The sequence below is a fragment of the Panthera uncia genome, chromosome B1 (assembly GCF_023721935.1).
Source record: "Panthera uncia isolate 11264 chromosome B1, Puncia_PCG_1.0, whole genome shotgun sequence".
In the NCBI taxonomy this organism is placed as follows: Eukaryota; Metazoa; Chordata; class Mammalia; order Carnivora; family Felidae; genus Panthera; species Panthera uncia.
Window position 1 is genome coordinate 44,295,838 of NC_064811.1, and position 25,541 is coordinate 44,321,378.

Below are 25,541 nucleotides of genomic sequence, written 5' to 3' on the forward strand. Positions count from 1 at the left end.
AGGCAACCTCAAGGCACTCCTTGGGGATCCATGGAATAGATTAGCCCAAACTTTCCTGCTGCAGGGCTGCTGAGCAGTGAGAGTAGAGTGGGCCCTCCCAGCTTACTCAGAATCTTCTAGCTCTGTGTGACCCAGATATTCTCATCTCACACAAGAGACCATGGATTTAGGGAAGGCCCCAGATGGGATGCTTCTAGACATGATACCCTGTGAGGGCTAAAACACTTAAATAAGTTTTTTTAATGTTTATTTTTTGAGAGACAGAGACAGAGTGTGAGTAGGGGAGAGACAGACAGAGAGGGAGACACAGAATCTGAAGCAAGCTCCAGGCTCTGAGCTATCAGCACAGAGCCCGATGCGGGGCTCAAACTCACAAACCGTGAGATCATGACCTAAGCCAAAGTGGGACGTTTAACCGACTGAACCACCCAGGTGCCCCTAAAACACTTTTTTATGTTGGGGGGCTGCCTTTTATTATGCTACTGAGGGGTGGAAGGTTCTGCAAAGAGAAGAAAAGGAGATAAGAGGAGATAAGGGTTGGGAATAGGCTAGGGTATGGATCAGGTTGTCCAGGATGAAACTGGGATTTCCGAAAAAACAATGTTGAAGAGGAACTAGTGAGGAAACAAGCAGCATGTACTGATCCTCATGGGAGAGGATGAGTCAGAGGGCCCTGTGGGAAGTCAGACCACCAGGCTTTATTCTTCTGTTTCCCAGCCTTTCACACATCATGGCATACATTGAGAATGATGATATTTTCATGTCACGCTGGTATAAACAGGCAAGTTGCTTGGGTAGGTGACCACTGAGGGCTCTGTAGTCCCGAGTCCTACCAATAGGAAGCTCTATAGTGATCAACTGGCTATGAGAACTTGAGGAAGCTCCTTAAAAACAGTGCCAGTCAGTTCAACTCGAGAGGTAAGCTTAGAGGGTCTTTACTGTCCCTTCTGGGGTTTTTTAAATTCACCTATTCTAGAGGTAAGCACATGAAGGCACAGAAAAGAAGCAGAAAGAACACAGCTATAGGATGGACACCAGACCTGTGATGTGCTGATGGAGATGGTATGGTAAGAAATATCCAGAGGGCTCAGACTTAGTATGCCCAGATGCAGATTCAACCTCAGGACAAATAGGGTGGGCTCTAGGGTCATGCTGGGGAAGGTCTCATCCCCGCAGAGATCTAGGGAACTGAAAGGCAGTTCAGCATAAGCCCAAGATCAGAAGAAAGGGTGAGAACCACTGGGGAAGGAGTGCTTCTAGGTGTCAAGGCCTATAGAGCTAGAGGGAGTGGGGCCACAGAACCATTTGGGGCTCTGCACTAAAGCTAAGCTGGCTGAAGAGCATGGGACCATACTTATAACTTGCCCTAACTGTACAACAGAGTTTACACACTAAAATGCCTTACAAGGCTGTCAAGACCAGTTGTCTTATACTTTGTACTGTGGGGTGGCAGCAGGGAAAAGTAATCTAAAACCAGGGGCAGCAGACTACCTCTAGGGGAGACTTCTCTTTGAAGGTTGCTCTCCAGGTGCCATTTTCTGTTCCTGGAGATCACTAACCTTAGGGAGAAGAGAACTCATGTAACTTTGGTGGCTTTAACCAAAGTTCTATTCCTAATGGTAGGTGCATTTTCTTCTGTAATCTGCATGTGTTTAGTTAACTCTGGAATCTGATGTGGGAGCAGCATGGCTCTAGTTTCACTAATGAGGTAGCTCTGTGGGGGTTTGGAGGCTACAAGGTCTGATTCAATAGGATTTCCAGTTACTAGGGCTGAATAAATGGCCACGTTTTCAAGACTGACTAATTAAAACTTGGAGGAGGAAAGTTTCATTTTCTATCAGGATTCATTTAAGACAAAATGATTGAGCTGGCCTTATTCAGAAGAGCCACCCATACCTTTCTACTAGTAATGAATATTAATGTACAGTTACCAAAAATAACTTCAGCAAGGACCACATTCGTCAATTGTAGAGTTGGCATCCAAATGCCTAACAAAGTGAACCCTAGTGTTGGGGGATGGGACGAGGTTCAAGAAAAGCTCAACGCTTTTCTAAAGATTTTATATTTTAAATCAAGTATGTTTATTATAATTTAGCAAGCCAGCTGCTCTCCAACAAAAACCACTAAACACCTTGCTTGCTTCTTTTCCCCTTAAGAGCTGAACCTTATCACATCTCACTCGCATCAATACTAATTTTCCACCTGGCTTTATCCTTCTCTTCCTTGTTTCAGTCATCCCCTGGGAAAGACATTCATCCCTCACTGGCTTATAAATGAATGCCCTCATTACCTCACCCCATTGATGGAGATTTATTTACTCTGAGTGAAGAGATGATAATTAGACACTGTGATTGGGAGGGGTTGAGGCAAAATAATATTGTTCCTGTCCTTTTCTCTAGTAACATTTTCTTCATTTCACGGGGAGACCTTTAGAGGTTTTTATTCCACTGATAAAATGGCCAACAACTAAAACCACTGAGTTCTGGGAATAGTCCCAGGGTATTAAGAGGAGATAAAAAATACTGGAAACCTCTCTAAGAACCAACGCCAACTACACTAGCTTGAATCAGTGATAATAGAAAATGGCAGATCTTCCCGACCTCCCACGGGACTGATAGAAGAGCTTTCCCAGCCCCTTCTCACACTGACTTAAAAAAAATAGAGGCACAGGGGTTGGGAATCTGTAAGGTTTATCTAATTTAAATGTAGGAGATATCTTTTTACTGTCATGAGAAAAACCGATCCTAGGATCCCAGCAAATGCAACTTAAAAAGTTAAACATCAGAGCACCCTTCACCTCACTCCCCATTCCTACAGGTATCTCCCCATAGCAGAGAACATTGTTCTAGAATGGGACAGTTATACAGAAGTCATCAGAGCCCCCAGAGAATGGTTCAAACTTCTAGTCCCTCTTGCCCCTGCCAAAGTATTAGCAATGTGAATCAGCTTTAGTTAACTATCTCACAGAAGCATCTCATGCTTCTTTGTCTTCTACTAAAGTAGTACTTGTTCTGTGAAATTGAAGAATATGATTCCAATTCTGGAGGTGGGTGGTGTTAGGGGTGAGGGATCAGGCATGAGAAATAAATATTATTTTGGCTTTGGTGATCTTTCCCTGTGGAAAGGGGCAATACAGATAAAGAATAGAAATAGGGGATGTGCTGATACCAGACACAGCTTATATGTAAGCCCAGTAGACCCTGGCCTTCATGGAGTTATTTAAAGAGTCCCTGCAAAACCTTCCAGAAATAAAAATAATTTTATATGCACCTGGAAGTTCACCATTCGGCATTATATCTCCAGAAGACACTTTTCAAAATATAAGTGTTGTTTGAGAAGATTAAAGAAGAAACCATTCTTACCAACCAGTGCACATGGGGGTGGGGTGAGCTGGAAAAGAGTTTGGGTGGAAAGGATGGGAAGTTGGAAAATGAGACCCAACCAAGGAAGGAGTGACAGAGGGCAGACACCCCGAGGAAGACTCTTCCCCTGAACTTGCTAAATTTTATCTCCCTCTGAGCTCTGGGGTCTCAGATGCTTTGTGCGTCTACACAGGAAGGCTGTGGGAGGGGGTGGGGGTGGGGCAAGAAGAGCTGTGGCAGCCTCAGGGAGGAAGAAGGTGGTGGCCCCAAGGCAGGAAAAGGAAGCCAGAGGCCCTGCTCTGAGGTGACTCACCTCACACCCATTCATTTCAGGGTTGCATCTACCATTTGCTCATCTGAGGAGGGCAGAAGAGAGGCAATGGAGAAAAGCTGCCCAAGGGGGCAGGTGAACCTTCCATCACAAGTCTGAATTGACCTCAGTCACAGAAAGAATCAGGTGCCCTTTCTTTCTTCCTGCCCCTCACCTGATTTCATTTCAGTTCTTTCATATAAGGTGACTCTCAAGAAAAGATTGAACATAGCCAGGATGACTGTGGTGTAATGTATGGTTTCCCACACCCCACCCCACCCCCTGGCAAGAAATACAATGTAAATTGAATTTTCAGTCCTCCCCTCCCTCTCCAAGTTGGTTCCTCTCTCTCTCTCTCTGTCAAGACAACAAGGTAGTCAGGAGTCTGGATTGTGACTCAGACTGCCACGGTTCAAATTCTAGCTCTGTTACTTCCTAGTTGTGGCCTTGGGCCAGTTTCTTAACCTTTCTGTACCTTGGTTCTCTTATCTGTCCAACTGAGCTAATACTACCTACCGTATAGCACTGTTGTGACAAGTGATTTAATACTTGGAGGGTGACTGGAACAATACCTGGCAAGTATCAGTCATCACAAAGGGCAACATAATTATTCTGCCTTACAGGTAAGGGTGATCTGTGGTGGAATCAGAGGCTGAGAAGAGCTCAGACCCCTAGTTGGTACAGTGCCCACAATAAATCCGCAGCCTTCTTTTTAATAGATGAGTTCTTATCTCTGTGATCACTCTTCTACATATAGTGTGGGATTTTAAATGATAAAGCTTCAGCAGGCTGCCTCCTCAGGGGGTTCCAAGAAACATGAACTGTTAGACTTGGGTTACAGTAAGTCACCTTCCATTAAGTTCTGGTTAGTCAGACAGCTATTCCCTTTGCTAAAAACAGATACACTTGACTTTCTATCTGACCTAGGAACGGCAGGATTTTCTATGGGCAATTTCTCCAAAGTGCATCTGGCTTAATTAGTAAAAGTCATTTTAGACTTGGGGTCCAGGGTCTTGGTTTGACGATACACTGAAGCACCCTTTACAAGCTTTAAAGCCTCACCTAAGTATGGTTCAAGATGAGGAGAGGTCAAAGTGCTTGATGCTCTAATCTATAAAATGGGAAGAATGAGAATGTCTCTAGAGTTGAGACTAGGAGTGTGGAAGTGCTTTGGGCTCCCGTGGGAGAGATGCTAGAGTGGTTCCAAGTAGTAGTATCTTCATGCATAACTAATTGTCTTTCCATGACCAAAGGGAAAATAGAAGTCAGATAAACTCTGGACAGGGTTTTAAAAAACAGGCAGCTGAAGGGGTCAACATTGCACCTGAAGGTTAATAATCATGGGCATCGTTGCATTCACCATCTACCCTAAACAAATTTCCCAATAACACAGGTGCTTTTAAAAATAGATACATCAATCTAATGCACTTAAGGGGACATCTGCTTCCACTCCCTTCAGTCGTGATGTCAGATGCTTACCTTCTTGGAAAACTCCAGAAAAAAGACTGGAATTTTTTAAAATGTGAAATCTCCCTCAATATATGCAATGTTAGCTCTGCAGCTAAGGAGAAGCTGCAATGTGACCGGGTAGAAAGAGCAAGCTTAAAGACCCTTGCCATCCTGGCGGTTCTCTCCCTCTTGGCCTTAGTTTCCTGGGTTGCCAAAGCCAGGACTGAGTTTACAGCTGATCGTTTAAGGTCCCTTTCAGCTTTGAGACTCTGGCCGAGAATACTTTTGAGGGCGCTGGGCTCAGAGAGCGCAAGCAGGCACCTCTTCCGAAAGTTGCGCCCACAGCCCAGGGGAGAAGTTGAGTGGCGGTGCCGGATGGGGGGCGGGGGGGGGGCGGTGAGAGTGGACCAGGGACGCAGCTCCTAACCTGGAGAGAGAAGAGCGCGTTTCTCCCGGGCTGTGGGGAGAGTGGAAACGCACGGAGAAGGAAGGGTGATCGTGAGGTTTCTGAATGGTGCCTGGGGGAGCTGGGACTGGGGGCAGACGGGGCGCCCCCGGAGCCGGGAAGCTGGGATGCGGCGGTGGAGCGCAGCGGCGTTTGAACTCCCGGGGTGCCGGCAGAAGCGACGGAAGATAGGGGGAGGGCGGCGAGGTGGGAGTCGAGCGCGAGGGGGACCCAGCATTCGCGAGACGGCCGCGGCGGGCAAGGGGTCGGGGCGCGTGCGGGGCTCACCTGGGTCTCCTCCTCGGAAAGGCCGGCCTCGGCCGCGATGAGACACAGCGTGGTTGGGTCCGGGTGCTTGTTGACCTTGTTGAAGTTGTATTCCAGGATCTCCACCTGGTCCTCGGTGGGGCCGCTCGCGGTCTCCGCCGACATGGTCTCGGCGCGCCTGCGGGGAGGGAAGGAGCGGCGGCGGTGAGCGAGGCCGCGGGCGGACGGGTCGTGCGGAGGGACGGAGATCCCGGGCGCGGCCGGCCCGGCACCTCTGCGCGCGGGGCTGTCCCCTCCCGCGGGCGCACGGTCGCGCGGGTCCCCGGGCTCCTGGCCGGGCGCGCCGAAGGGTCCCACCGCAGAGCCGCGCGTCCTCCGGCCTCCGGGCCTGCCCGGCGGTTCTCACGGCAACTTTCCGCGGGGCCCGGGGCCGGGGCGGCGGAGGACGATGACGCGCCCTCCTGGCCCAGAGGCTCCCAGGAACGAGCGGAGGAGGCTCGGCGGCGGTTTTGAAAATCGCCTTCAAAGGGACAGCCCTGACAGATCGCGGGGGTGGGGACACACCTCACCGGAACGCGTCGTTCTGTCTCTAACGTGGTTTAGCCTAGGAGGGCTGTACACCCCACCCCTACTACAAAGAAATGACCCGGACAGCAGTTACTTCTTGAAGGGGGGGGGGCGCGCCGGGAGCAGCACTTTTCATCTCCCCCTTTCACGTCGTTCCCTCCTGGAGTTCTCAAGGCGGGTAGCTGAGAGCATCAGGAGAAATGCTCACCTGAGGGCTTGTGTGAGTCACTCTGCAGTCTGCAGCCTGCTTCGCCATCCCTCCCACCCCTCCACCCCCGTTTTTCTAACTAAAGCCGAGAATCCACAGCCTCCCCTCAACGCGCGGTTCACTGCCTAGCGCTGTCTGGACATTGTAGCAGGGCGTACGTGGTCGAGAGCCCGCTTCATTACCAACTTCAAAGTCTCTCGTATTTTCCTTACTTCAGAGCCAAACATTGCTTTAGCAAATTCTGGGTACCACGACTTCCTGCTGCACCCTTTCCATACTTAAATAGCCTCTGAGCTGGGGCAAAACGAAACCAAACCAAACAAACAAACAAGGCAGATGTGCACCTCTCCTCCCCCTTCTCACAATTTAAGATGTAGGGAGGTGTAGGAAGTTACAGTCTTGAAGACCTTGGCTGAGGGTTTGGTACAAACAGGTCAGGACTTGACTTTGCTGACAGTAAAAGACATGCACAAGTGTGGGAATCACGTTGGTTTGTTGTTTAAACAAACAATTGCAAAATCATCCAGCATAATCCTGAGTAGGTTTTGATGTGGTTGGTGCCTGGAGAGGAGCCACACTTCACTGATCTACCTGCATAGTGTACCTGATGCTGTTACAACCTTCTCTACTGTGACCTGCAGCTTGTGCTCCCTAATAAATGTCTTTACCTCTCCTCTGGGCCACTTGAAGAGGCTTTCAGGTAGGACAAGAAGCCATTCTACTGTAAGAGAGTCTTGGGCTCAAGGCACTTGTCCTATTACAGTGAAATCTTCCTGTTTTTAGGGTGTTATGTGCCCTCCCATTGAAAAATCTGTACCAATGGCTCCCGTCACAGTGCTCACAGGCTTAAGCCAGGTCAGAAATGCCTCCTCTCCTGTTGACACCTATCTCCCCTTTTCTTTGACCCAGAAGTTCAGAACTGGAGAGAACCTTGGAGATTAACTTCTCTGGTCCTCTCCTGGAACAGCCCAGGATGTTGGCACAGGGAGACTGAGGCACAGGAAGACTCACTATCCCAGCGTTGCCCAGTGAGTGACCAGCACCCTGGAGGGAAAAGCCTTAGCTTCAGTGTCAGTCCTGTGCTCTGCGAGACCCTTCTCAGCAGCCCATTATATCTTTAGTTTGGCAGAAAAAATCAGGAGGGCAACAATTTAAAGGCAGGGGCTTTTGAATGAGCATTGGCTGTCTTCTAGAATACCAATTCCAGCCAAAGCTGCCCACTGGAACCGCTCACCACTGTCCATTTTGCCTAAAAGAACACAGGAGAGGGGAAATGACAGCCTCTGATTTCTTACCCCAGAAAGTTTCCAGCTGATTCCATTGACACAATGATACTCCCTCTTCTCCGTGAAATTTTTGCTTCTTTGTAGGATCCTCAGTCCTTCAGAAATATTAACCAAAGGTATGGATTTCTAAACTGGACTCAGGTTCAAGGACTGTTCTGCATGTACTTCCTTCTCTCTGTTACATATTTGCTATTAAATAACTCAAGGGCTGCTACTGTCCTTACATTTAAGCAGGTGCATTTTCTCTTATATTTTTGTGACTTCCTATTACAGGACTTTGTATGAGGTTTCATGGGTAGCTTCCGGTTGACTTTGAAGTACTCCTTGGGTTACTTGGCTGAGGGCCACTGGACTTGGCTGCTAAGGAGACTCGTGGGCAGTCCTTTTGAAAGTACGTATTTCTCCAAGGTACACCAAACAAACAAGCTTGATTTCTAGAAATGGGGACGAAAGATCTGACCTCTATAGTCAGATCTATCTACTGTTTCTCCACAAAACTCAGTTTCTGTTATCTCAGTCCTCTTTGGTGGACAAGTGTTTGCAGCCGGTACTTGGTTTCTTCTCTCCCTCTCTTTTAAAGGAAATTTAAAAACCAAATCACCCTAGTAACCTTGGCTTTGTAAAACTTCTCAACTCTTTCCAGTGAGGAAACCATTGAAAAGCTTCTCTGAAGGTAGTCTAAACACTTGCAGATGAAAAGAACTAAAAATATTTTAAAGCTTCTTAAACTTTAATCTCTGCATAAGTTCTATTGTTGCTGTGGTTATAGTTCTATCTTCTGAAACATTCAAGAGTAATTTGTCCTGTGGTTATGTTTTCTTTTGTGGTTGGAAAGGCCATGCATAAATCTTTTCAAGAGGTTAAATGAAAACTGCTGGCTCTTTCCTAAATGAATTCCAACACCTGGTTAGACAGTTTTACTCTTGTCCCCTAAGCCTGTAGTTATTTATTTTAAAGGTATTTATTATATGAACTAGCTCACAGAGAGTGCTACAAACTGGTAACCTTCTAACATTGCTGTGGGCTCATATTTACCATTTTCTCCCTCTCCCAGCCATCTGGTCTCTTTGTAAAGCCATTAATATCAAACCAAATGGTTATCAGTGGTAGATACTCCTCAGAAACAGTCCCATGGTGAGCTGGCCAAAAGAGAAAAAAAGCTGTTGAATCATTTTTTAGGGCCATCTCCCAATTTTCTTTAGCCCAAATCCCCTTTATATTCACTGTGGACTTTCAGGAAGCAATGGGCTCTTGAAGCATTTACTATTTTCGTAAGTGAGAAAAATAATGTGCTGCTCTATCCACAAGAGAAGTGGAGGGTCTTTGGATGGGGTTAGAGTCTCCCATATTCATCAGTTACAGAACTACTCTGGACAGGGTGCAAGGGACATCATCCAAGCTGTCAGTGTCTCCCAGAAGTTGACAGATAGGAGTGGAATATTGATCTGCCTCCCAGGCTAACATGAGGGCTGCTTTCAAAAGAGAATTTTAGTTTGAGTATTTGTTTTTGTTTTTTGTTTGATTAATGTCCTTAAGCATGGAGCAGTAGTGCTCATGTCTGGTGGGGACTCAGAGTCACCTGTAAAAATGTCCAGGGTCATGGGGCGCCTGGGTGGCACAGTTGGTTGAGCAACTGACTTCTGCTCAGGTTATGAGCTTATGGTTTGTGAGTTTGAGCCCCACATTGGGCTCTGTGCTGACAGCTCGGAACCTGGAGCCTGTTTCAGATTCTGTGTCTCCCTCTCTCCCTGCCCCTCCCCCACTCATGCTCTGTCTCTCTCTGTCTCAGAAATAATAAATATTAAAAAAAAATTTTTTTAAATGTCCAGTGTCACCACAGTCCTTCTGAATCAGAACAATTTTAGGAATCCAGGGTGGGAGAGATATAAAGAGTATTTCAGCTCCTATAAGATTTCACAATTTCACCATTAAAATCAATGATAAGTGTTTAGAACTTCTTATACTTTATAGCTGTAAAAATGCATTAAAATATCTTCTACCTCAGATGCTGTCAATCATCTCAACACTTGAGTGTAGGTTGAGGTAGTTTTAAAGGAATAAAGTTTTAAAAATAAAAAATATATACCTTGGGAAAAAAACATTTAGACACCATGCTATTAATCTTTTGTACGTATGGTCAGGAAAGGGGAAAATGCCTTTCAAATTGTGAATTATAATGAGAAATTTTTCCCTGCTTTCAAAACTTTAGAAATAATATAAAACCCTTTTAAAAATCTTTCAGAAAAACGTATTTTTACATTGAAATCAGAGTCTAAGACAACAGATCATCGAAAGAAAGATTCCTTCCGTCTTTTCATATAAATATCTGTAATTGATTTAGAAGTTAAAAATCATAGTGGAAAGGACTGGGAAAACTTGACAAATGATTATCCTTCTCTAATTTCTTAAAGTTTCCAATCAGAAAAATGCTAAAATTAAGTTATCATTTATATGGATGAATTGTGTACTAGAACTTAAAACCGAATATTAGACTACAAATACACCAAATGTATATTTGTATACACAAAGCATCACTACTGTGTTCAGGGAAACAGGATTCCAAATAGAAATAGGAAAATATATTTTTTAAGTGCTATATCAATTCTAGTTTTACATATTTAAAAAAACTAGAGGAAAATATAACAAAACGTTAGAAGTGATTATGCCTAAATTGTGGGTCTACAGATGGTATACCTTTTTTTCTTTATGTTTCTCTGGTTTTCCCCATTTTCTATAATAAGCATTTAGTATGTTGAAATTAGAAACTTTTTTTTTCCTTAAAAAGACATCCCTGATCAGACTAATGATCCATCTTGCCCAGAGTTTTATCTGTATTGGTACCAAATTACATTTTCAGGGAAAACATGGAAGTTGTTTTCCATCAAGTCTACCCAGAAGATTAGGGAAGTGTACACTTTTATTTTCCACTCAAAGATCATTAGGTATCAAAAGGATATTTGTAATATACATGTGAGTTATGAAGCATAAATTAACCCTAATGAATCCTGCTCAATTTAAGAATTAAATCATTACCAAGACTATGGAAGCTACTTGCATTGCCTTCCCAATCCCACCCTCTGGCTTATTTGCCCCTGGAGGAAATCAAAATTCTGATTTTTGTATTAATCATTCCTTTGACTTTTAAATTAGATTCTATCACTTATGTATGGATCCCTAAAAGAACATATTTGTTTTAGCTTTGTATATTTTTGAGTTGTATAAAAGTAGTATAAACTATACTATATATATATTTTTATATATACTATATTTTATATATACCATATATTTTTATATATAGTGTATATATACTATATGTAATATAGTATATAGTGTATATATATACTATATACTGTATGTAATATAGTATATATATACTATAAAATATACTATATTTTATAGTACATATACTATAAAATATAGTATATTTTATATTATATAACTATATATATTATTTTTTTAAATTTTTTTAGAGAGAGAGAGCAAGTGGGGGAGAGAGGCAAAGAGAGAGAGAGAAGGAGGGAAGGAGGGAGAGAGAGAGAGAGAGAGAGAGAGAGAGAGTGTCTTAAGCAGGCTCCATGCTCAGTATGGAGCCTGATGTGGGACTCAATACCATGATGCTGGATAGTGACCTGAGCCGAAATCAAGAGTCAGACACTCAACCCACTGAGCCACCTAGGCACCCCTATACTATACATAATTATTCTGTGAATTGCTTTTTTCATCAACATGTTTTCAAGATGCATCCATATTTCTGCATGTAGAGAAGTTCATTCATATTCAGTAGTGTTTCCATCTTGTGAATATACTATATTTAGGCCCTTTCCTGCTGGTGGATATTTGGATTGTTTTCACTTTTTTAATATTATGAACATTGCCTCTCGGAACATTTTTTCATATGCCTTCTGAAGCACATCCAAGAGGTTTCTCTAGGGTATACATGAGTGAAACAGGTCATAAGATACGTGGCTTTTAACTTTTCAACAGGATATCAACTTCTTTTCCAAAGTTGTTGAACAAGATTGTACTCCTACAAACAGTGTCTAGCATTTCCTTTGGTCTACATCCTCATCGATACCCGTGCTGTCAAACTTATTTTTTGCCAAAATTGTTATGTATTCTTTTTATCCATGAGTAATATCTAAACCTCTCACAGCTATTTATGTTTTCATCTTGCATAAGTTCTTGGGGCTAAAAGGTTCCATATGTTTACTATTTACTGTTTAAAAGCATTTCCTGTTCCAGCCCAGCAGGAGATTTGAAGTATTTTTTGAGAGTTTAGACTCTGTCTCCAGGCTAGTTTGTTATTTCCATGGGTCATAAAAAACAATACAGAAGATGTATGGAAAACCAATTATGGTAGATCTTTTGTCTGTCTTATGCTAGAAACGTTCCTATTTTCCCTTCTACAGAGCTCCTGGAAGTCAGGACTTGATTCTGAACTTTGAAACAAAACAAACCAAACCAAAACAAAACAAAACATGCTAACCATATCAATGATCCACTCCCCCACCACCACCCAAAGTGAATATCAAAGTCTCTGAATGGAAACAACAGATATGGATTTTAAATGACTGAGTAGAAGAAGAAGAAAGGATGAAGGGATAGACAGGAAGTGTTAAAAAAGACTACTAGGTGGTGGATTTAAAATAGGTATAAACCTGTAAAACTAAATAATGTGCTCAAGTGTTTGGACTGCCATACCATGAGCATGGAATGCTGAGCTCCAGTTCAAAAGCAATTTGTTCTTTTGGTTTCTCTCACAATCCTCTCCTAGTAATCAGAATGGAATTAGTCCTCTTTTGCTGCTGAGAAAGGTTAACTAACTTGTCTGCAGCATTGGAGGAAGACTCAGAATTCTACTTTTAACTCTGGCTCTAGCAGTAAAGGCAGTTTGTGGGGTTGTGAGTAACAGGATTGATTTATGCCTTTAAAATATATTCTCCTTATGCTCTACTGATGTCACAGATTCTAAGATATCACTGAATCAACTATTTGCATCATTGAGCTCTAATGTGAGTCAGTGTCTGTTATTTACTGAAGAACTGGAGCTGGCAGCAGCCAGTCTTTCCCAGCGTGGGACAGGCACTGCTGACCTGTTGTGGTCTCTCCAGTGTCATCCCCTTTGCTGCTACTGCAGCCTTCATGCAGACCTCCACATGCCTCCTGGGAAAGCCTTAGTGTCTACTTAACACCAAGGTAACTCACCCCCCTCAACTTTTGTTCTGACTCCATTGTTTGAGGTGCAGATAAATTGGGGAGATTTGTTCACGTTTGTCCATAAGGTCGGAGCTCTTAAATTTTGACTCAGGGTAACAGCTTCGGGCACATGCAGAACCACCTGCCAGCTCACAATGACAAGCACGCTGTTTTCCCAGAACATGCTGCACTTGACTCAATGAGGCAGGAAGACTGAGATGCCAACTTGTACTTGAGTTCCTGCCATTCCAGCTAGTGGCCAGGGGCCACACCATCCCAAGTACCTCTTATCCCCACCAAGGTTTGTCAGGCAAAGGGGTCATCAGTTTGGTTTTCGATGTTTCAGCCCTGCTCTGGGATTGCATCTCTCTTGGGAGCTGGAAACCCAAGGATTAAAAATATGAAGGGCTGCCTTCTTTTAAGTTCTGTATATCTGATGTGTGCTTTTTTAAAAAAAATTTTTAACATTTTTATTTATTTTTGAGAGACAGAGAGAGACAGAGCACAAGCAGGGGAGGGACAGAGAGAGAGGGAGACACAGAACCCAAAGCAGGCTCCAAGCTGTTAGCACAGAGCTGGAGGCGGGGCTTGAACCCACAAACTGTGAGACCATTACCTGAGCTGAAGTCGGATGCTCAACCGACTGAGCCACCCAGGCGCCTCTGATGTGTCCTTTTATGTGTGCTTTGTGTAGTTGCTAATTCAGCTTACAACTTTCCAGGCGTTCCTCTTAATTCGCTTTTTTCTTGCCTTAGAAGCCCCTCTCTTCCAGGAAACCCAGCAGAATTAAGGCAGAATGAAATTTGAGTTAATATAGTCCTGAGGACAAGCAGTTAGAAATCCCAAATACTGACTGATGTGGGAAACAAAGGCAAAAGAAAAAATTAAATTTCCTTGCTACTTACAGCCCACTGACAAGTCTTTGAAACAGGCATAGTGACCTTCCTCTAGGAACTCAGCTGCCTGGATGTTAATACTTTGCTCAGGGCCAAAGGCAATATTAGCTTAACATTATCCCGACCTCCAAGATCCTATAAGTCTCCTTTAATATATAAAAATTCCTTTGGAAACTTCCTTTATCTCTACCCCCCAAATATATGTTAGCAATCATCCTCCAAGCATATGGCCCCCTGATATATATCTGAAGGGTCTCATGACTAAGGTTTTTATTTTTATTTATTTTTGAGAGAGACAGAGCATGAGTGGGGGAGGAGCAGAGAGAGAGGGAGACACAGACTCCAAAGCAGGGTCCAGGCTCTGAGCTATCAGCACAGAGCCCGACACAGGGCTCGAACCCACACTGTGAGATCATGACCTGAGCCGAAGTCAGACACCCAACCAACTGAGCCACCCAGGCGCCCCTCATGACTAAGGTTTTATTAAACAGTAATAAATGACCTTTTCTTAAAAACAGCTAACTCCCTCAAAGTCCTGGAAAACTTGCTTCCAAAATTTCTTAGAGACCTAATGCTATCCCTATCCCCCTCCCAACTTGAACGTATGTTCTTTCTTGGCCATCGGTTCTGAACCCCAACATTTCCACATCACTGATCATACAAAACATCACTTTGCCGAGCCTCCATTTCTTTCATGTAAAGAAGGGATATAGTAACACACACCTTCACCTAGCTCACAGCTTTGTTGTAAAGTTCATATGATATTATTGTAGGGAAGTATTCCTAAACTATAAAGTGCTTGATTATGGAAGATATTGTTCTTTAAATAACTGTGAGCTAGGCGTTCAGTGGAGTGTCTCTTGGGTGGCAAGTTGGTAAGAACAGTTTATAAGTTTCACTCTTTCTTTTTTTTTTTTTTCAACTTTTTTTTTTTTTTTTTTTTTTTTTTGGGACAGAGAGAGACAGAGCGTGAACGGGGGAGGGGCAGAGAGAGAGGGAGACGCAGAATCGGAAACAGGCTCCAGGCTCCGAGCCATCAGCCCAGAGCCTGACGCGGGGCTCGAACTCACGGACCGCGAGATCGTGACCTGGCTGAAGTCGGACGCTTAACCGACTGCGCCACCCAGGCGCCCCAAGTTTCACTCTTTCTGAGTTGCAATTTCTTTTTATTTTTTTAAAGTTTATTTTGAGAGAGAGAGTACTCACAAACTGTGAGAACTCACAACTGAGCCAAAGTTGAACACTTAACCTATTGAGCCAATTTCTTTTAAAAATTTTTCTGGAATGGTAAAGCACAAGGGTTGAAATCAGAACCTTAAACACACACACACACACACACACACACACACACACACAAAGCAAAACCTGTCTATATTGCTCCATCATAAGATGTATCTCTGGATGGAAGTTTTCAAAACTAACGAGGTGGGGATAGAAGGGTGGAGGATGTCATATGTTAAGCATGTTTTCTCGTTAGCACTTCTACATTGTGCGTTGATTTGAATTTAGTTGTTGGTATTTTTTTTTTTTTTTGCTCATTTCTCACCACCACTTCTCAATTTGTCCTTTCATCTATTAATGAGGAAGCATTAATAGATCAGAAGATGAGTAGTGAGGAGTTAAATATAAGTAGGAACAAATACTCTATGAGTTGATGTGTAGATTTTTCTAGGCTGTCTTGGCGTAAGAGAATAATGACTAAATTGAAATCATTTTAAAATAATTTGAGGGCACCTGGGTGGCTCAGTCAGTTAAGTGTCTGACTCTTGATTTCTGCTCACCTCATGATCTCACGGTTCATGAGTTTGAGTCCTGCATCGTGCTGTGTGCTGACATCATGGAGCCTGCTTGGCATTTTCTCTCTCTCTGCCCTTTCCTCATGTGCACATGCTCTGTCTCTCTCGAAATAAATAAATAAACTTAAAAAAAAATAATTTGTTCCTGGGCCTGTCTTCCCCACTAAATTATATGCTCTTCTGTGTGTGTATGTGTGTGGGGGGGTGATATGTCATCTCTTAAACATTTATATCTCTCCAGCATTCATTAGGAGTATCTGGCACTTAAAAGGGCTCATTATTTGCTGACCTGAACTTAACCAATTGGCATCTGGCATGACTTGATTTAGGACATAAGTTGGAAAAACACTGTTTTGTATTTTCAACAACCAGGACTGACCATGTTCAAAACCAAAACATTACATTGGAAAAAATAACTTTCCAGCCTTCTAATCTTTTGGTCCTTACTGCCTGAAACAGCATGGAGTAGATTCCTATCTTTTGAATTGCATACAGAAATCTCATCCCTGCTACAACAATAACAACATATTTATTGATCAATTACTATGTGCCTGGCATAGTCCTACATCTTAGATGCATTAACTCATATAATCATCAGAGGAAGCAGCATTATGGGATAGGCACTCTTACTGTCTCCATTTTATACATGTAGAAACTGATGTAAATGGAAACTTCTATACCTTTCCCAAGGAGATGTATATAACTTTCCCCAAATACAAATGTAGTGAGTGGTAGAGCAGGGATTCAAACCCAGAATGTCTAGCTTCTGCATCTGTGTTCTTAGCCACTACACTGTATTTCCTCTCTGCATTAAGTAGCCATGTAGACTAAAGAACTTTGATGGTGGTTGTGGAAAGAGGAGCAGTAAAGCCAGGTGGTACCTCCTGGGACAAAAGTAAGGCAGTGCCCTGTGTCTACCCTGGCTTCCCTGTGGGGTGGAGCCAGCCTGGCAGCAATGTCTCCCTGCCTGTGACATGTTTCGAAACCTTGGTGACCAACATGGCTCTGACCCAGTTAAATGGATTAGTGATTTCAGTTAATACCAACAGCACCACCAACCAGGCTGGCTTTCTTTTCCACACATGCTCTTCTTTAATTGGTACAGACATAAATTGAAAGATGACATTATGTGAATAATATAGTGTACAAATGAATAGTTTTTGGCATCTGACAGGATGGAATATAAAGGTTGGCTTCAACCAGGCCAGCTGGATCTTAGTGACTATTGCTGCTACTTAATTGCTAGATTTACAGAGTCACATTGAGTTGATTAAGGAATCTCCTGAAGTTGTTGTTGAAACAAGTTCCTCAGTTGTCTAGACTTTCTACAGCTACTTACAGAAAATAGCAAGATATTATAAAGAGATATTGGAGGCAGTAGTGGGGGCGGATGTGGGGAATGTCTGTGAATGACTTCCAGCAGTGAATTAATCATTAACCCTGCACATACAATTCTTTGTGTACACATTGACTTCTTTTCATTGGTAGCCCAACTCATACTCTAAGTCAAAGCTTTGTATGTAGAAACATGGGGAAATAGTTCAAGATAATAATAAAACCTCAGACTTTTTTGTGATATGAAATAAGCAGAATATTGGTCTACCTCCTTCTAAATAGATGGGCAGAGGGCCTGGGTGGCTCAGTCAGTTGAGCATCTGACTCTTGATTTTGGCTCAGGTCATGATCTCATGGTTCATGGGATCAAACCCTGTGACGGGCTCTATGCTGACAGCATGGAGCTTGCTTGGAGTCCTCTCTCTCTCTCCCCCCACCCTAATAAATAAATAAGCTTTAAAAAGAAAGAAAGAAAGAAATGGGCAAATGAAAGAAGGCAACCCCATTTCTGTAATCTCCTTATAGAAGATCTCCATATTGTAAACAGATTGCTTTTCCAAAAGTCAATCTCTACCATGATTGTTACAAACTCAGAAGAAATTTTCTCTAGACAGAACATGATAAATTGTAGGTAGAACTCCAGGCTAACCCACAAGAGGGAGTGTAACTAAAATGCTACATATTTGTTACAGAAGAAAAGTAGAAAATAATCCTGTTGAAATATCTTCAAGAAGTTTCATAAGATATCATTTCACTTTGAAAGCAAATACTTAAGAAAAAGCAGTTTTAATTAAGATTTGGCTTACAGAAATGAGGTTCTGTGCAGATACCGAAGGGGTTTTCAGGAAACTTTGAGGAAGCTAGAGGTTTATAGCACAACCCTGATGTATCTCAAGTATCCAGAATAGTCCCAGACACATTGTTGGATGTGCAGTGAATACATATTGAGTGCATGCTGGTTGAACTTTATTTTCACTTCAGGAACTATGACTTTCCCATCTCTTATAAAGGCACAGTCATTAGAGCTATATTCATGTCATAGATGAAATAAAGAAGGGGAAAGAGGACAAAGGGGAATGTTGAGAAGCACTGATGTGACATGTAGGTTACCTGAGACATAATTAATGATCAATAAAGAAAAACCCAGAGGTTACTTTGCATGGTCCTCTCCTCATCCTTTTACCCAAGGCAAAAGAAAGAAGGGGATAGGAAAAGTTTTGTGCCTTGCATTTCCCGGGCCAGCCACCAAGAGGTGCTGTCAGACAAGAACAGTTGAGTTGCTGGCCAGAGCTCTTTGCAGGTGGGAGGAGAAAGAAGCCGAAATAAGATTCTTTTGAGTGTATAGCCTTAGTTAGAGAGGGAGTGTTGTATATCTTTAATGGGTTATATGTAAAGGATATATTTTAAATCTTCATTAATGAATGAAAATATTAAACTGGTATAGGATATTGGAAAGAGCACTGGGCAAAGAGTCAGACCTGCATTTCAACTTTTAGCTCCTCTACTTAATAGTCACATCACCTTGGCTGAGTTTCATTTTTTTAAAACTTACTTCTCTTCTCTGCAAAATGTGGTGAAAAACTTTCTTCCTTTTGTATTTACTGTAATTGTGATTCAGTGAGATTCTGCTCAAGAAACAACTTAGAAGACTGTAAAATGACATTTATATTTCCAAAAGTGTAATGATTTATTCACCCAGGAAAGTGAAGATGTTGGGCTAGATGACCTCTGAGATCATTTCTCCTCTGAAATTCTGATGATCAGCACGGCCTGGGTTTAAATTATCATGTTATTCCTCATCAACAGTTTACTAATGTCACTGACCCAAGAAAGAGGAATGCTGTGGCCCATTACAGGCTATGCCCCTGGTTTGCTGAACAGTTTGTGCCTGGATTCTACTTCAAAGGACAACTGAAGAGCCCATGAAACATTTTGAACCAAGGTGCTTTTTTAATATTCAGCCTATCTGTTAAATTAACGTGACCACATAATTTGCCATCTAACCTAGAACACATATGTGTAAAAGGAATGCTGTGAGTAATTACATCAAGGCAACAGCATACCTCAAGTGTCCCAGGCAAACCTGGATACTGGTCCCCTTATATGTAAAATGTTAAACTTCTCACTTAGGTGAGGGATAGTAAAAACATTCCTGTTGAATTTAGGTATCTGTACTGCTGTTACAGATAAGCAAGATGCAGTTCTGTTAGAATCTTAGAAGACAGAAACATACATATCTAACCATGGTAATGAACAGAAGGCTGCGTTTTGCTCTTAAGAAAACCTATTGTTGCAGCTTTGTGGTTAAAAATAAGAGGATACACTACAGTTTCAAATTTCCTGACATTTCCTTTTTATTCCAGTTTGAATGGGTAGGATACAAATTTGTCTGATGGGGTGAATATGCTGGGGCCTCTGCCTGCTTTGGGTATTGTTACTATGGTTGTGCTAATGCTTAGTAAGTGTGAATGTTCATTACATCTCAAACAAAGTTTGGTCCTATGATCAAATATAAACAAAGGAACAAATACGGCTTGCACTAGAGATTTCCACCAGGCACAGCCATGTGCTCAGAGCTTTTCAAACCAGATAATCCAGGAGGGGAGAGACTTGTGAAGTAAATTGAATTATCAAATCTCTTTGAAAATGTCTGATGCCCTAATGCACCAGAAATCAGACAAATAGATTTCTGCTAAGGCAGTGGGCAGGGGGAATCTCAATGTTTTCTAAAGAAAACTATTAAACATAAAGAGAAAGTTACACTACTAAGGTTAGAAGCAAATAACAAAAAGATTAACTTTCTAAACAGTTTGTGGACAGGAAAAATGGCACAAGTAAGTCAAAATGGAAGATAATAAATATGCTTTTTATGTGTTAAGTTATTTTATTCATTTGTGGTAACTTATTTGGCTTCCTAATTCTGTTTGATTTAGAACATTAATTAAATTAATTAGATGAATAGGCTTCAGGGTAGGGAGATGTATGTTTGTTACATAGAAGATGAGGGGTGCTCAAAAATTTAAACACTGATGATAAAAATCATTCTGGTATTTTGTTTATTTATTTTGAGAGAGAGTGAGAGAGCATGCGTGTGTACAAGTGGGGGAGGGACAGGGAGAGAGAATCCCAAGCAGAATTTCACAAACCAGGAGATCATGACCTGAGTTAAAATCAAGAGTCTGACACTTAACCAACTGAGCCACGTAGGTACCCTGAAATCAGTCCGGTATTTAAAATATCTAATACAGTGAAGGGCACCTGGGTGGCTCAGTTGGTTAAGCATTGGACTCTTGATTTCAGCTCAGGTCTTGATCTCAGGGTCATGAGTTCAAGCTCTGTGTTTGACTCTGTGCTGAGTGTTAAGCCTATTTAAAACACACACACACACACACACACACACACACACACACACACACACACAAAGGTTCATACCGTGAAGCTACACACAGATAACTGAGAATCAAGTAGAATTGTCCTATTGCTCTGTAGCCATTTAGTCACTTTAGATTTTTTTTTTCTGAAGAGGTTCTTATTTCTAGTGCCTGACTCTGAAAAGGGGCTGTCCATTTGTAATTCTAGGGACATTTCACCATGATTAATTTTTTGAAAATGTGTACCAGGTTCTACGATATTTTTGCCTGAGCCCTAATTACATAACAAGGAACAATAATTAGGGAGTTTCATGGTATTGCACATGTAGGCCTCTGTAACCTGTCTAATGCAAGCAGCTATAACTTCCTCAGGTTATTTGTACATTTTGAAATGTCTAGAAAAGACTCTGAAGAATGGAATTACCTCCTTGTGCAAACCTACTGGAATCAATTATTTTTTTAATGGTCCAACCGCCATTCTTATTTTATGACTGTAATTAGGTAATGAATAAAATGACATGCACTTGGTACTTTCTGGAGCTCCAAAGTATGCCAAAGTCCAACCATTCATGCTGCTTGTTGCCATGCAACTCAATTATATAGCCCTTATTTTTTTACCCAGTTGTTTTTATGAACAGGTGTTCAACTAATGGGACAAACAGAGGGTGTGCGGCTACAGCCTTCTCATTAACATCACAAAATAATTGAAAAAAACAGATACTCCAGAAAGTCCATCTCAGGGGATAACTCTGAATCTAAAGTAGATCGTTTCTCTGAGCATTAGACATGATGCTGCAGAAAGGCTGGATGGAACTTCAGAAGACCCACACTCTGCTTCCAGCAATGTCACTTAAATCACCAAGTGACTTTGGATAACTCGATTGCTTTGAACCTCCATTTCTTTGTCTACAATTGAAGCTCTCCCTACCTAGCTATAATAATCCTACCCCTACCTATCTCACAGGTTTTTTTGTAGGATTCAATGAGATGGATTATGTTTATGAATAGCACTATAAATTATAAATACTATATAAATACAATGTATCATTATTAAGGTTCTAATCCCTTTCCTGGTGATTCAGGATCTAATGTCTGGCAACTGTGTTTTGCTGGATCTAATGTCCAGCAACTGAGTGCCATCAGGTTTTGCAATCATTAAAATATCAAGATTGAGCCCTGCAAGGGGCTCCTTACTGACAGCGTGGAGTCTACTCGGGATTCTCTCTCTCCCTCTTTCTCTGTTCCTCCCCTGCTCATGCTCTCTTTCTCTCTCTCTCTCAAAAAAAAAAAAAAACATTTAAAATATCAAACCATTTTAGGGGTGCCTGGGTGGCTTAGTCGGTTGAGCATTCAATTCTTGATCTTGGCTCAGGTCATGATCTCGAAGTTTGTGGGTTTGAGCCCGACATCTGTGCTGTCAGCATGGAGCCTATGTGGGATTCTGTCTCTTCCCCACCCTGCCCCTCCCCTACTTACACATGTGTGCCGGCTCTCTCTCTCTCTCAAAATAAATAAACTTTAAAAAATAGCAAAACAGTTTAGAAACTTTACTGAACCTTATGACTAATATGATTTCTTAGAACATTGCATTTGCTTTGTCCAGGTAATCAATGACCAATATAGAGAAATAAAATGCTTCCAGAATTGACTAGCCCAAGTTGAAGAAAATGACATTGAGAAGGGGAGATCACTGAAGATCACACTCTTTAAGTTCCAGAATATTATTTCAGTCTCTTATTAAAGTCTTAGTAAATTACTAAGGAACTCAGAAAAGCTTCTAAATATTTGAAATACTAGATTAGACCTCGTGAGATCATGTGTCTCCATATCTTATGGACAATTCAGTATTCCGCATTGCTTAAAGAAAACATAGGTCATCTAGCCTACCCCTTTCCCTTCCCCTGCTCCCCATCAACCAGATCTAAAGGGTGTTCAACTATACATATGAGTATATTCATTATGGCATGCTTTGTGAGAACTGGAGACAACAGAAATGTCCAGAGGATTCAATAAGCAAAGAGTGCATATAAATAAGAAACCAATAAAAAGCAGTTAGAAACAATGCATTGGAAATATTAGAAATATAATCGGCAACATAGGTAGATCTTAAGAATATGGTGTCAAGAGCAAGAAAGAGGGTGAATGAGAGAAAAAATAGAATGAGATGTAAAACCTGAGAACCTAAGAAGGGTCTTACGTGTACTACGAATTAAGGAATATGTTAACATGAGCCTCAAAACAAAACAAAGACTTTAAAAATTAAAGGGTTATTTGACTGCCCCATCTTTCAGACCTTACCTGTATAATTCTTTCTAAGGTATTTTTTTGCATAATGAGGGACTACTTCCTGACTCACTCAATACCCTTCATGCTGCAGCCCCCACCAATATCTGGGCTTGGTTTGTCTACTCTCAGCTGTCCAGGTGAATGGCTGATGGTTGACCTCCATGACCACCCTCCATGCTTTTCAACACCATCATCAAATCGCTTTCTAGTCTTGTCCAAGTTAAATAACATCAGGCCCTTTTGCCCCTCCTTATGGATTTGGTTTTATTATTATTTAGTCATCTAGGAGTTTTTCTGAGCTAGTTCCAAGGACTCTCCTCCTTTTTAAATTGTGGAACCTGAACCGGATATATTGTTAATGAAAGAGGAGAGGACCTCCCACTTTCTCCAGTCCTGCTTCATACACCCCAGTGCCAGCCATCTCCAAAGGATGCTGTTCTACCCCCCAGAAAGAGCATGAAGAATACCTAATAAAGGGTTAGACACTTACAGGCATAAGTAAAATTAAATTAAAGTTCTTTTCTAAAATATATTTCACTCCTGGGAACCAGTAGACTAGAAATTTGGAAAGGAGTGAGGGGATATAAGAGCTAGGGACATTGTTTATATACGTTTTCTTAGGGAGAAACCACACAGGAAGGAAATGAAAGTACATCAGTGAAGACTAGACTATCTAAGCAGATCTGTCATTTCCTTAAGAATTCCAGGAAACTTCCATCGTGATCCTCTAGATCTACTGGCTAGAATGACAGCTATTAGTTTCGTGCCCAGTATATACTAAGAGATTAGAACAGATCAGTGTCTGCTTTAGATTGTTTCTGGTTTTGTTTTAACATCAAAGTACAGAGTAGTTCTGAAAGATCTGGCTGGGTTTTCATGTTTGGTCACATTGTATCAAAACTTCAGAAGCAAATTATAATAAGTTATATGAGGATGGGTAAAAATTAACTTCTCTATTTTTAAAAGAGCTTCTATCATTATCCAAACATGGCCATAAGCTAACATTAGACCCTGAAGCAAATAGAGTAACTTGACCTTGTGATGAACAATCCCCTGAACCCCTAGCATTCATGTTGAACTTCTCTTTGGCAAGCCAGTATAAATCTACCAGCTCTCCGTCTGGGCTGTACAGATACAGTGCTTCCCACAGGGAACCTGAGTCACAGAGGGAGTGAGTGACTTGGCAGAGAGGCCAGAATGAGGTGTGGGGAGGCCTGGGTTCCAGACCCAGCTCAGCCACCAACTAATCCTGAGATGCAGGACAACTCACTTTACTCTTGATCTTTCATGTATTGTATTCACAGGTGACCATATAGTTTATTGCTCAGGCCAAGTCTTTTTTAAAGTGAAAGGGGTGTTATTAATAATCCACTGGGACAACTGATATTTCCGGCTCCCTCTGGCTTTAAAATTCCATTACAGCTGAATTAGAGCTGAAAATAGGACCCAGGTTCCTGAACATGAGACCCGTCTTCTGCTCCCCAGGCCAGGCTGTCCTCTGCAGGACTCGTTTACACAGGGATTCTGTGAAAGAGTGTTCAGCATATCGCTTGAAGATTGATGAAGGGAGTTTCCCAGCAAATAGAAAGGATGGGCTGACTTGTACCTGTTTGGTCATGTATCCACACACCCGAACCCCATGTATGTTCAGAAACAACAGTACTGAGATGCCAAATCCACATCAGGGGCATTGAAAGGTAGGGTGGTCAAGGGAGCCAGGGCCAGGAAGAGAGCAGGTGCACCACCCCCCCCTGCATCAGGAGAAGCCCTCTTTTTGCAGCCTCAAGCCAGGTCTCCACCAGCCTGCCCAAGGCGAGCAGACAGGATGGGGGATGGGTGTGGTCCAGGGGCTGCCTCAGGATCCTCAGGTGCTGGTTTTTAAGTAGACAGGATAGTACTTTATAAATCACTGTGGGCCATATGCCACCCTTCTTCCAACAACTTCATGTTTGCATACTTCTGTTGACCATCCCCATTCACTTGGCTTTTTAAAAGTTGAGGAAGCCATCGACAGCATCTAAAAATTAATCTGGGTTAGGTCATGACACAGGGTTAAAAAAAAATGTCCAAGTGAACTAAGCCATTCCACACTAAGAGGATTTGTGAAAACAAAGGTGAAATGTTCAAAGAAAACCCATCCAAAGAAGCCAAAAATTCTGTCACTGTTATACAAAGCTATTTTACCAGTTGTGCAATCATGCCACTCATTTTAAAAAAAAATTATTTTTGGTGAAACTCTGAATGGTAAGAGGAGGAAACATCAGGCTTCTAAACAGCAGCATTGGACCAGTGTTGGTGGCCACCCTGATGCCAATAGCCTAATCCTTTCCCCTGAGCTTGAGTGCCCCGTGTCTCCCCGTCTCCCAGGAGTCAGGATGGTGCTTACCTTCTCCCTCCTCACCTTGCTGCTTCACTCACAGATGAAGCCAGAGGGCTCTGGACTCCTGGCTGCCTGCAGACTCTGCTTCCCCAGAGGAAGGTTAATTACATACCTGGCCACACCCCTCTTTAGGGACAAGACGTACCACATGCAGCTGCCACTTGCCAGCAAGAGCTTTCTAATTTCAGCTTTCCTAATGGAAGAAAGGGCTATGGAGGACCCAGAGTTACAGGAACTGAGGGCTCCTCTTGCCTCAGGCTGCAGTACTGAGTCCCCAAGGAAGGAGGCCCTTGTCCCTAAGGCTAGGCAAGCTGCTCTGCCAGTGCCAGCCTTCCATGCAGAAGAGGAACTACGTAATAATTATAAAGCCCTGTGAGCAGAATTTCT

The 25,541-nt window shown here is 42.4% G+C and overlaps 1 protein-coding gene across 3 annotated transcripts in view; it reads right to left on the reverse strand.

The window, feature by feature from the left end:
• HOPX (HOP homeobox) overlaps positions 1-25,541 on the reverse strand; it is a 30,846-nt gene that overhangs the window by 1,479 nt on the left and 3,826 nt on the right. The window contains exons 1-2 of one of the 3 annotated variants that reach the window (XM_049630527.1): positions 25,161-25,252; positions 5,855-6,011 (exon numbers count right to left, since the gene is read on the reverse strand). In XM_049630527.1, the coding sequence (XP_049486484.1) occupies positions 5,855-5,998 (144 nt within the window). In that variant the 5' untranslated portion in view covers positions 5,999-6,011; positions 25,161-25,252. Of the gene's footprint in view, positions 1-5,854; positions 6,012-6,608; positions 6,718-25,160; positions 25,253-25,541 lie in introns of those variants that run through there. The other 2 variants (XM_049630526.1, XM_049630525.1) reach the window with 2 other exon arrangements.